Raw genomic sequence first — 12,895 nt, 5'->3', positions numbered from 1 at the left:
TGGCACCGGCGCTGCCCCCACGCCGAGGCAGCCGGACACACGGACGGGCAGGGGCTGCAGAGCCTCGGCGGGCGTCTGCTCCTGGGCAGCCTTGTGCTGCCAGCTGAGCGCTCCCGCAGACGCAGGCCGGCAGGGATATCGATCCAGATGAAAGCCAACACCGCTGCCGGGGCCCGGTAACCGTATCTGCCGCACATTTGTATTCCTCGGAGCAGGGCGGGAGGGCTGCAGCCATCTGCCAGGGAGCTCGGGGATCCTGGGGACACTGCGAGCCCTCCTCACGGAGCCCACCACGCCGCCTCCTCCCCTCCTACGTCCTCTGCCTTCTCCATTTCACCTGCACCCTGCTAGGGCCGAACAACACCGACCTGAGCAGGGCAGCGCCCAAACGGGACCTGCCTGGTCCCTGCGCTGCACTGGGAGCTGAGGGGACGTGGCACCGGGGCTCGCAAGGTTGTCCAAGGGCACTGTGTGAAGCCTTCAGGTGCAGGTGTTCACTGATACATCCCCGGGGTCCAGGGTTTAGCCAGGTGGCTCCTGGCCCAGGGGGATGGCAGAGGAGCCTGCACAGCATGGGGCTGCACAGCTCTGAGCTGGGCACAGGGATGGGCAGCAGGGGGGACGAGGTGTGCAGGGAGGCAGAGCCAAAAGCACACCAAAAGCACACCAAAAGCACACCAAAAGCACACCAAAAGCACAGAGGCAGTGCTCAAACAGCTGAGCGACCCTCTGCTTTCCTGCAGAAAACACAAGGCAGCTCCTGTGTGTCTCCCAATCCCAAGGAGCCCCTGCAGCAGCCCCAGGCCAGGGAGCCGCTCGTGTGTCAGCGCTGCAAAGCAGGCGGGAGCAGAGGGAAACACAAGGGTGTCCTCTCCACACTCTTAAAACGAGCTGGCTGCACAGACTCCTGCAGCGTGTGTCACCAAGTCCCTGGGACACCAGCACACAGCCACTCCCCACTTCTTTGGAAGTGACACACGGCACCCTCATTGCAGGGCAGTTGTAAATGTTACAAGACACAAGCAAAGGTCACCCTGGGCACCTCTGAGAAACTCAGCTTCCGTCAGTGCTTGGTGCAAGGTGCAAGCCTGGCTGATGCCAGGGGGTGCATGAGAGCCCCCCCACACCACATGGTCAGATCTCTCGTGCTCATCCAAAAGCAAAGAGCTCTGGTGTGTGTGAAGAAGCAGAAGTGGGGATGTGCACAGTGCCCGGACTCTGCCAACACCTGCATCTCAGAGAAGTGCGCAGGCCCTGGTGCCCGGGGGGGGGGGGGTGTCCCTGAATGCCCATGAACATCCCTGGCAAAGGGAAATGGCACCTGTGGGGTGTCCCTCAGCTTGGCATTTCAAAGGCTTGGTCCCACACCTTTCCCTAAAGGTGTGCCTTACCTGAGGTGCACCTACGGGCAGAAGGACCCTTGCACTTCCCTGCCTTTCCACCCAGCGCCACGTTGTGGGGGTGATTCATCTGCAGCAGCCCTCACTGATCACCCCGAGGTGCTGCAGCCCCACGGGGCCCTTTGGCAGGGCTGCATGTGGAGCTTTCACCCCGTAGCTCAGCTCTGCTTCCGTGCTTTGGAGCACAGATCCTCCCTGCAAGGGGAGGTGATGGCACAACAACAAACAGCGTGTTTGGGCACAGAGGGGCCCTGGCCTCAAAAGGCATCGAGACATTTAGAAAAAACCCTGCAGTCCACATCTCCACAGGTCTGTGCTTCCCAACCCGGTCACTGCGTGAGCTCCCCGCTGACCCAGAACTCTGCAAGCCCACCCTGATGATGGCAAGGGGAATAATCCCCCCAGGCCCCGCCGAGTGAGGTTTAAACTCCCCATAACACCCGTGCACAAAGGTCCCATGCCCGCCAGGGCACTCGCAGGCTAATCCTCCCCCCGGAGCAGCTGCTATATTTAGGTATCTAAATGAGACAGAGTGGCTCTTTCCAAAAAAGAGTTCGTTTGGGTTACATAAATACAGAGAGAAACTTGAAAGCTGTATTTCCAGGTCCCTGCACTGCCATAAGTGAGCGGCAGAGATGAGGACAGTCTCCCCCTGATAATCTGCCTTTCATGTATTTTTGACTCAGCTGGATGTGCAGACGGGTTTCCAGCTCCTCTGGGCGGATGGGCAGCAGGCACTGGTGGACACTGAGGTGGGCACTGAGAGGAGGCAGCCAGGGCAAGCAGACCCTCAGTTCTCCCCAGGGAAACCACTCTGCATCCCTGGCAGAGGAATGGAGAAGCCAGCACTGCAGGCAGGCCAGGCAGCACCACTCAAAGCATGGGCAGGAGGAGTCAACAGGAGTAAAGGAAGCGAGCAGCTCCAGCCCTTCCCATCCATGCTGTCCCAACATTCCCTCCATGACATCGCTCTCCTCTCAGCTACCAACTTCCTTCCTGCTGCATCCACTTCCACATCCCGGAGCCTCTGGTCCCATGGAGAATTCCCAAAAGAATGTCCTGCACGCCGACCACAGCTCACCCCAAGCTCCAGGGGCTGCTCCCCAGTTCAGCTGCTGGGGTGGGCTGGGGGGTGGTCACCAGCAAAGCAGCATCCCCCCAGAGCTGGGTGGCAACATGTACCGTGAGGGTTTCTGGGGACACGGGCCACGTGCTTTCATTTTCAAAATATATATATAAATAGACATACTTATTCCTTCTTAAAAGGACACGGCAACAAGGGAAAAAAAAAAGCAGCTCAAATACCATCCAACCTTTCAGCCTGAGAAAACCACACAGTTCTCACAGGCTTGAGTTCTGTTACCTGGGAAATGGGTTCTAGCACTGGAAACCCGCATGCGCCAGCCTCCCTGTGGGGCCCACACAGAAACAGAAACTTCCTTTTTAAGAAAAAAAATTGCGATTTTTTTTTTCTTTTCATTATCAGCACGGTTTGGTCGTGACTGTGCACAAGGCTGCTCGAAAGGAGAAACGATGCTGGTGGTTTAAATCTGCAGCTGGGCAGAGCTCTGGGGTTGATGCTGTTGGAGGGGAAGTTTGAAAATCCTCCTGCCATTAAGGTGCAGGAAGAGGCACACACAGCTGGCACAGGCAGAGCCACAGGTCCCCCAGCCCGGGGCGAAGGGAAGCAACTCAGCAGCCTTGGTTTGCAGGGAGCCAACAGGAACGCAAAGTTTAATTAGCTGGAAGCCGTGGAAGTTGCAAACATTTGCACCGAGGCAGGGCAAGTGCCAAGAAATCAGGACTGAAGCTGGACAAAGTTCAGCGCCGCCGTGCTGCCTGCCCGGTGAGCAGCCTGTGCGTGGCAGGAGCGGGTGCTGGCAGCTCACCTGGCACGGACCAAGGTGAGCCCCTTGGCCAGCTCTGCCTGCAAGCCCCGACCCCACACACGGGCACTGGGATCTGGCCCTGCTCCCAGCCCAGGAGTGTGGGTTCTGCCTGGGCAGCACACGCGGAGCAAAGGACCACGGCCAGCAGCTCTGTGCCCACCGGTGCCACCACACCAATGCTGGCAGAGGGACTGGCTTCTGCAGGGGAAAGAGAGCCAGAGCCTGGCCCTGCTTCATCCTTCCAGGAGAGCTGTGAGTGCCACGTTTGTCACCTCCAGCTCCTCGCTGTCACCCTGGCACGTGCACAGCCACGGCCTCAAGGTGACCAATGCTGGTCTCAGCCCCAACCCAGCCTGGCTGCAGCCCAGTGTGCCAGCCTTGGGTGCATTCAAGGGGCCACGGCAGTCTCCTGAACACCCTGCAGCTACAGATGCACTTTCTTGATGAAAAAATAATAACGCGACTCCCTCCTGCCTAGGAACTTGGCGGAAAAAAACCGCAAGAAAAATGCTCAGCAGAAACGCCGCACCCCCAGGGACAGCTGGGGCTGCTCCAGCGGTGGGGTCACCTCGTGGCAGGACAGCCAGGTCCCCAGCTGTCACTTGTGAAAGCCACATCCCCCCCTTTGCACGGCGCAGGAGGGAGGAGAACAAACATGAAGAGAGGCAGCTGGGCTTCCTTCCATTGCCAGGCTGCCCCAGCTCGGCCCGCAGCCCCGGCCAGGACGCTCGGCCCTCGCCACAGGATTTCCTTGCTCTTGACGTCCATGAAAATTAGGAAATGAGGGTTCCTCGGGGAATAGGTGGGGAAGGCAGCTTTTGGCAGCGGGGGCGAAAGGATGACACTTCCCACACCGCTCCCCCCGTGTGTGGGGACCAAGCGTGTCCTGCAGCCTCCCCAGACAAAGCGGGGAGCAGAAGTGGCAGCAGTGGCGAGCTGCTGCTCTCTGAGCCAGACTGGCAGCAAAATGAAACAGGAACCGAGGGGCCTGGCCGTGGCTGGCTCAGCAGAGGGGCTGCGGCGCTGCCCCGGCCGCAGGGCGCGCAGGAAGAATTCAGAAAATGCATCTCAGTAAAGATATGCTGCTGCCCTGCAAGTGTAGTCCCTGCAAGAGCTGGAGGCGCCACCTCAGCACAAAAACATCCATATAAAGCATGTACTGCTCATCCCAGGGGAGGGGAGAAGTGTCACATCAGCCCTCCATGGGCTCTCCAGCCTTCGTCCCCATCTGGGTGGGCAGGGGGCCGTGGGGACAGAGGGGACACAGATGGAAAAAGCTCCTGGCACAGGAGACACAGATGTTAAAAGCTCCCGGCACCCTGCAGCATCATCATGGTCCCTCCAGGGAAGCTCCTGGTGCTGGGGTGCCCAGCCAGCTCGAAGTGCCTGCGGGCTTCGCCTCGGGACACTGGGATGTGAGATAAGGGAAGTATTTTCCCTAAGCCCCACATTGCTGCCCGGAGCAGGCAGAGATCAAAGGTTACTCCGGCTACTGCATGGGGCCGTGTCCCCAGGGCCTCTCCACATCCCCCACCAGCAGATACCACCACACTTGCCACAGGAAGAACCCCTCCCCCGGGGGGGGGGGTTTCCAGATCTTCCAGGGCCAAAGGAGATTTCCAGCTTTTACTTTTCCCTGTGTTAATTCAGAAGTGAACTGGTTTAATGCAGCAGCTCGGCCTTGGCTGTTGCCTCCACGTGGGGAAGTGCAGGGAGACGGGGCTGGATGAGGACAAGGCTGACAGGGCCCCGAGCGCAGCCAGATCCGTGCAAAGTCCTTCGGCGTTTCTTGGAAGCTCCCGTTATTGAAAGGAAAAGTTAAAAAAAAACCCCAACCGCCATAAATAAATAAATAATAATTTGTAAGCCAGAGTTCAGGGAAAAGTGCTGAAAAGCAGAATGGCCGAGCGATAAGGGAAGGGAAGCACATTGGCTGGATCATCACCCAGCACCTACGGTGCCCGTGCCCCTGGAAGTAGGTCACTACCTCACCTGACCACCCGCCCCATTAACTTCAACCTTTAGTCCCTGGCCCCTTACTACAAGCACAGGCATCTTAAAACACCCTTGTCCAGGCGAGGAGGTGGCCCTGCAGGCAGCAGGAGGTGGGAGCCTGCCCACTCCTGGGCTGTGGGCAGGGGCTGCCCGGGGAGCTGGAGGCCCACACGGGCGGGAGCGTGGCGGTCACCCCGGCACGGCCGCGCTGGCGGCGGCTCCGGCGCGCACAGAGTTCCCCCCTGCTAAATCACTTCAGGCTGCCAAGCAGTCACGAGAAATATAAGCCCGCGCCGGGTTGCCATGGAGCAGGGCTCAGCTGCGGGAGCCTGAAGCCGATTCCTCCGGCAAACGTGCCTGCAGCCGAGGCCCTGCCAGCGCCTGGCGTCCCCCGGCTCCGCGGTGGCGGCCAGCGAGTGCCACACGCGTGGTCCCGGTGGAGCCGCATCTCTGGGGACGGCTCTTCCCTTCCCCGACAGAGCCAGCGCCGCAGAGCCCCCCAGGGACGCTGCCCCTCGCCCCGGTGACACCATCTCCCCAGGGCCATGGGCGTGCAGAAGTGGTGGCTTCGGTGGTGGCATTTGGCAGCAGCAGCACGGACTGGCCCTGCGCAGCGCCTCTGCCACAGCCCACTGATGTCCCCGAGCCTCCATGGTGCTGGCACATGCTGGCCAGGGGGAATTATGTCCTTCATGGGATCGCAGAATTGTTTGGGTTGGAAGAGACTTTAGAGCTCATCTATTCCACCCCCTGCCATGGGCAGGGACACCTTCCAGCCTGTCCTTGGACACTTCCAGGGGATCCAGGGACAGCCACAGCTTCTCTGGGCATCCTGTGCCAGGGCCTGCCCACCTTCACAGGGAAGAATTTTTTCCTAGTATCTCCTGTAACTCTGCTCTCTGTCAGTTTGAGAGCATTTTCCTTGTCCCGTCACTACAGCACTGCAGCTCCCATACCCTGCCACAGCCCCCAGCCCCACCAAAGGGGATCTCAGAGCCTGGTGGGCTCCTGCCCTTGGCACCACAACAAACCATCTGCGAGGAGCCAGCCTGTGGCATCCCTGTCCCCAGCCCTGCACCAGAGACATGGGACCCATTCCCCAAAAGCAGGAGTTTGGCGTTGGAAGGGGCATTCCCAGAGCATTTTTAATTAGACAACCAACCGTGCCAAAGAGCTCGTGTAAGTGGAGTTCCTCCCTACAAAAAGGCTTTTGACATTGGAAAGGTTAATGTGAGAGAGATCCCTCTCCCTCACAAAGCTCCCTTTGCTGGAGGCCCTCGTTGAGCCCTTAATTATTCACCTGTTGGAGAGGTGCCTTTCCATTACGGCATGAGAGCGGGGCAGGGATGTGCAGGCAGGCAGGTGGGGGGAAACCCCCGGCGTGGGGCACCCCTGGTGTGGGGAACACGGCTCAGAATCCTGGGGGGAGGCTCTGAGGGGCAGGCTCCAGCCCAGCCCTCCTCTCCCTCCGGCTGCTCTCTCTGTCTCCTGGCTCAGCTCAGACTCTGCTGTGCTCGCCAGCCTCCGCAGCCTCTGCTGTGGTGGGGACAGCCACCAGCACCCCCAGCTCCAGCACGGTGACATCCACACAGCCACCCTGCTTCCCAGAAAACTTCAGCCTCCTCCAGCCCTGCCACTGCAGCAGCCCTTCGACCCACGCTGCAGCAATGCAGCGGAGGATGCATTTTGCACAGGCCCTCGGGCTGTCCGTTGTCCAAACCCACCCCAAATCTTCGAGAGAAAAGCCACAGAAAAGGAGGATATCGGTCAGCTCGGTGAGGACTATCAGAAATTAGAGATGCATCCCCACTTCAGCACTAGAAATGCCAACCCAGTGCAGGCTCGCTGTGCCTCCTGCACTCATCGATGGATTAAGCTGTTAGCAGGAGGCTGGGAAGTTAAAGAGGGAATATTGTATTTCAGTTCATGTGATCTTTAAACATCCCTCTGAGAAGCAGCCTGGGGTTTTTTTTTTTATTATTTCCCCCCCACCACTGCTGCACTTTGTTTGGGGTTTTTAAACGAATTGAAGCTGTTAGAGCCACAGTGCTCCAGCCTCTTGCAGGGGATGCTGAGAGCTGCTCCGTGGTGCTCTCGGCAGAGCTGCCTGGCTGGCACTTCCCAGTGCCTGGTGCCAGCAGATGAACCAGCTACAACCAGCTTCATACCTCTGAGCAGCAGAGTTGCACAAAATGGATTAAGCAGGCCCAGAAATGACACATTTTGAGGCGCAGCAGAACAAAATCACTTTTTTTTTGTTGAAAAAAAAAAAAACAGAAAAAAAAAATTAAAAAAAAAAAGAAAAAAGGAGTTGGCAGGAGAAAGGCAGATATCAAGTGAAAAACCCTGATTTTCTTTCTGTAGCAATGCAGGTACCACGTGAATCATCGCTGTCCTCGATATGTAAATAGAGGTTAGCTGGCACCCTCAGCACAAACCCTTATGAATAAGGGACTGATGCAGATACCCCTGTCAGACCTTCCCCGTGCATCGCCCCGAGAGCCTTGCTCAGGATTCCTGCCCTGGAGAGGAAGGGATCACCTGGCACCTGCACCAGCTGCGCCTTTCTCCAAACCTACTGCAAAAGCAGGACGGGGAGAAGCACGGGCGAGAGAGCAGGAGAGTCCCAGTTCCTCAAAATTTCCACGAAGGAAACGGCCACGATTCATCATCCCGTGGCCTCCCGACAGCGCAGCCTCTCGGGATAATCTGCTCTCGTGCTGGGGGTCTTTGGGGAAGCAGCTTTGGGGCTCCACGGAGGAGTCAGTAACCCAGTTGTAAGCAGAGGCTCGTACAGTAGTAATGGGGAGAGACGTCAGCGCCAGCCCGGCCCGCCTCCCGCTCCCAGTTAGAAGGCAGCATGTGACAGAGCCAGGGCTGGAGCCTTCCCCCAGTTTCATCAGAGGTTAAGGTACAAGCACAACACATGCTTACAACTTCAGGCGGTTCTTAAGCAAACGCATGCAAATCATAGCTGGGGGGGGGGGGGGGCTGTTTTTCCTTCCTTTTTCCGTCTTCTCTTTTCTTCCCGTCGCAGCCCTGAGCCCCTCAGCGCACGTGGGGACAGAAGAGGAAATGGAATTATCGAAAGCAGGCGCCGGACGGGAGGGCACGGAGGGGCTGCACGGGAGCTGCAGCGAGCTGCAACGCTGCCCTCGCTGCTCCTCTCCTCCCACACCTGCAGATTTCAGAGCAGAGCTACCTGTGCTGCTCCCTCCAGGAGAGAGCACGCCGGGGACAGGGAGAGAAAACAGGGGATACAGCCAACTACGTTTCATCAACATTGTCTCATTTCAGCACAGGCCATTTCACAGTTCCGAATTTTCCAGGGAAATGTTCACAACATGGTGGGCTTGCACCAGAGAGGGATGACAATTTGTAGGATTTTTGTTTTCCCCTTCCCTTAGCAGTCGCTTTTCCAAATAAGATTCTTAAATTGGCACATCAAATGCTGGCCAAAAAGCAAAGAAAAAGAGAAACAAGGCTCCAGGCACGTGCTGCAACCATAAGAGCTTTTCATGCCATGGTTAACACACGGAGAACAGGAGGGTTATTATAGGGAAGTGGAGCCAGGAACTTTCACCTGCTCAGGGAGCAACGGGGCTGGTGGGAGCTGCAGCCTTTGAGCTCCAGGGGATGGCATCCCACACACGCAGCCCACTCGAGGGACAGTGTCCCACACAACCAGCCTCCTCTCCTCCAAGCCGACGGCTCCCTCAGCAACAACAAAATGGAAAAAAACCCACAAAGTGCTTACAAAATCTCGGCCCACTTCTCACCTTTCCTGACCCTTCTGCTGTAATCAACCTGTCAGCAGCTCTTGGTTAAGAACCCAGGCTGCCTCCCCCCGGCTCTGCCCCCAGAAGCCGCCCGGTCCCGTGCCAAGCCGGAGCGCTCTGGCGCTGGTGCAGGCGGGCAGAGGTGCCGGGACTACATCAATCTGGCTGGTGGCAAGCCCTGCCTGGTTCTGTCTGGCACACGCACCGCGGGCAAATCTGATTTACCAGGTCTCGAGCCCTTGTTTGTTTTGAACCCAAAGGGCGGCAGGATCAGCCCTCGTCCTGCTCCCCACAAACGCACACGCTCCTGGCTGTTTGCAGTCGCGGGGCTGAACCGGTGAGAGAGCAAGCGTTGGGATGAATGCGCTCGCTTCACAATCAGAGCTATTTTGTAATCCGTGGTTATGAAAGTGAAGGGTCGGGGGGGGATGATAAATAACTACAGAAAACTCTTCCCACTTGCGGCAGCCTCGTCGAGCCGACTGCGAAATGCGCGGCGGTGCTCGGGCTCAGCCCCGGCTCCGGCTCCTGCCCGGTTTATTGTATAGCGCCTCTCTTGCAGCCCCCAAAATGGAAAAGCATGCGAGCCCTATAGCCGGCACGGCTCGCTCTCGTGATCCCGCCGGAGCTGCCAAGGAGCCTTAATCTGATTTTAATACCCAGCTCCGTCCAAAACACAGCCCATCCACATTTTGGAGCCGGCGACTCGCAGCACCGAGACCCCTGTCGCTGTCGCACCCCCCCCCCCCTTCCTCCCCAAACCTCCATCCCCCAAGATCCCAGCCCGTATGCGTGGAATTGACGCTCGGCATGACTCATCCCACAGCCCGGCTCTATCAGCCCCCACCGCGCAGCCCCCTGCGGAGCACCCCCCCGCCACCGCCCGCACCGCGCCGCCCCCTCCCCACCTTTGGGGGAGCCCTAACAACCGGGGGGGGGGTGGCTCTGTACCGAAACCCACCGACCCATCAACTTGTCCCCTCTCCCCCCCCACAAACTGCCGGCCGATGGGGGAATGGGGGGGGGGGGGGGGCGCGGGAGTCCACGTGCGAGTGGTGCTGAAAGCGCCGGCGGGGCTGCGGGGCTGCGGCCGCCCGGGAGCCCCGGGAGGGGCGCGCACAGCCCCGCGGGCGGCCGGCTCCGCAGCCGCGGAGAGAACGGGACCGCCCGCACACCGCGGGGCACCCGGCGGACGAGCCGGGCCCCGCACCCCGGCTCCGGCAGCAGCGGCTCTTCTTCCCCGGGGTGCCCCGGCAAGCAGAACGGGGGGGTCCGTCCGTTCCCCCCCTCCGGCTGCAGCGCGCCGGGGACCGGCGCGGCAGAGCCACCCCCCCCGCGCCGCCTACCTGGCTGTCAGCTAGGTAACTGAAGACGAAGGAGGAGAGATCCTCGTCGAGCAGAGAGCTGCAATCCGGCCCCGGCTCCGCCATCTTCCACCTCCGGCTGGGGCTGAGCACCGAGCATGCAGCAGGCGCGGCGGCGGGAGCCGGGCGGCCGGCGGGGCGGGGAGCGCGGAGCGCCGGGGCGGAGCCGCCCGCAGCCCCCGCCCGCAGCCCCCGCCCGCAGCGGCTGCGGGAGCCGGGCACCGCGGGGATCGCTGCGAGGAAGCGCCCCGGGGGCTTTGCAGGCACGCGTGGGACACCGCTTCTTGCGTGCCCCTTGGAAGTGGCGCCCCGTCAAACGGGGGGTGCCGCCCGCTGCCGCGGCACGGCCCCTGGGGCGCTCCGAGTTTAGGTGTGTGAGCGCTGGGTGCAGCGGGTCAGACCAGGGGGCACATCCAGGGGCTTTTAAAGTTCCTGCTGGAGCGCCTTCCCCAGGGACACGCACCCACAGAGGGAACCCACTTTGAGCAGTGCCGCTGCTCGCACCTTAAAACCGCCGGTGTTTAAAAGTGGGAGCACCCAACAGCGCCAGGCGCCTCTCAACAGTCCCCAGATCACCCCATGTGGAGATACATAAACCCTGAGAGCCGCGGTTGGGCCAGGGGTCACTTCCAGGCTCGGTGGGTCTGCACTGAAATGGGACCAGGGGACTGCAGTAAAGAGTAGAAAGGAGCGAAAGATCTTCTGATTTTCCTTGTTTTCATTTCAGCTGCGGCTGTGAGCATCTTGATGTCACGCACGTCATCTTTCTGTCTGGGGTTTTGAGGCGTATCCTAAAAGCCCTTTCAGAAATAATTAATGATGGGACCAAAAATCTCATGAATGTTCTATTTACTTACCCGTAGCAATTACATGGGAAAGAGCAGGGCTTGGCACTGCAGCCTGAATTAGCTGATACACAACCAACCAAGTGGCAACACCTGCAGCCTAATGGCTCCAAATCCTTGATTCCCCTCAGACTGCCCAGACAGGCCTGCAGGGTCACTGTAAAGAGCTGATGGAGCAAAGTCATGTGGAGCTGTCGGGGTGGGGAGCTCTGTGCCAGGCTCTGGGGGGTGAACAGAAAGTGCTTCTTCCTCTGGCAGGAAAGGCCCACTGCCCATCTGTGTTCTCTTTGCTGTTGTTTCAAAGGCAGAGCTGTTTCCAGCCACTCTTTTAATTCCCTCTGGCCTCCCTTTGGCTCAGGACATGTTGTCAACACCATGCAGTGTAGCAACACTGGGTTTTCCCTGATGATCCCAAGCCTTGCACCAAAGGGAGATGTCAGGAACAGCATTGGTTGTGTCACACCGATGAGAGCTGCAGGCCAGGGTGGCCTGGCTGCTGGGATGGGACAAAGCAACTCTTCCTCATTGCTGTGCACTCTAGTACTAATTACTGAGTGCCAAAACACTTACCCAAGGTGCTTTTCCGGCTGCCCTGCCAGCAGTGAAACTTCTCTTCCCATGGGTGGGAGGCCTGGGCCCCGGAATGCCCTGCCAGGATTCCCAGCTGTAGTCACAGCGGGCACAGCACAGCCAGCAGGGCCAAGGAAGGAAATTGCCTTGCTCTGGGGCATGTGCAATTCCTTGAAGACTGAGACTCAAATTCCCAGCTGACCCGGCTGAGCAGTGATCTGATGTGCATTCCTTTCCTCGCAGAAGATACAAGTGATGAAGGCTACGGTGTGATGAAGATGAGCTGAGAACAGAAGGGCAGCTTGCCCCATCAGGGCTGGAAGGCCTCACCACACTGGTCCTTTGGGAGGAATTTGTTGCACAAAAGGCGAAGTTCACTCTTGAGTATCTCGTGATTTCCTTTGCACCATCTGCACTCAAGTAGGAAGTAACATTCATGGGAATTACTCGTCAATTGTCATTTGAAAATCAAGTTGTGCATAGCTGGGTTTTTCGGAAATACCTTTTCCCTTCTGGTCCATGTGCAAGCACAGTTCCTCCTCCCTTGCTTGCTAACCCGAGGGGACGAGCCCTTCCCAGCCTGCAGTGGTCACAGCCTGCAGGACACCCCCCCTAGCAGCAGCCAGGACATGGAGGAGCATGAGGAAAGCAAAGCCCAGCCTGCACTGCCCCATTTCTCCTCTGAGCAGACAGGTGAGGGCTCCTTCCAGCCCTGCAGCCAGAACTGGATGTGGCAATGGGGTCAGGCTCCCCTTGTGCCGGGAGAGGGACAGAGGACAGCAGAGCACAGTGAGGGAGTCTTGGCCAAGTGGACTTTCTGCTGCTTCTGGGTTTCTGTGGCATCCTGCAGGATGAAGTACAGTTGCTCACGTGGCTGCAAGTTGATGTTAACCTGCCCAACTTCAGCTCCTGACTGCTCTGCACTTTTGCACAGTCCAAGCGTTTTTATGTTCCTTTTGGTTCTTTTCACCTGTGAAATGGAGATCATACCACTTCCCTGTGCCCTGCAGTTTCTGGAGGAATTGGTTGAATAAAACATAAAAAGGGCTTCGG

At 58.7% G+C, this 12,895-nt stretch overlaps 1 protein-coding gene across 1 annotated transcript in view; it reads right to left on the bottom strand.

Annotated features, from left to right (window-relative positions):
- PPARGC1B (PPARG coactivator 1 beta) overlaps positions 1–10,511 on the bottom strand; it is a 44,606-nt gene extending 34,095 nt beyond the window's left edge. Inside the window, exon 1 of the mRNA XM_053991306.1 lies at positions 10,410–10,511. Coding sequence (XP_053847281.1) covers positions 10,410–10,493 — 84 coding nt within the window. The 5' untranslated portion in view covers positions 10,494–10,511. The remainder of the gene's footprint in view (positions 1–10,409) is intronic.
- Positions 10,512–12,895: the final 2,384 nt, after the last annotated feature.

The sequence above is a fragment of the Vidua macroura genome, chromosome 15 (genome assembly GCF_024509145.1).
Source record: "Vidua macroura isolate BioBank_ID:100142 chromosome 15, ASM2450914v1, whole genome shotgun sequence".
In the NCBI taxonomy this organism is placed as follows: domain Eukaryota; kingdom Metazoa; phylum Chordata; class Aves; order Passeriformes; family Viduidae; genus Vidua; species Vidua macroura.
This window is presented reverse-complemented; position numbering and strand designations above follow the sequence as displayed.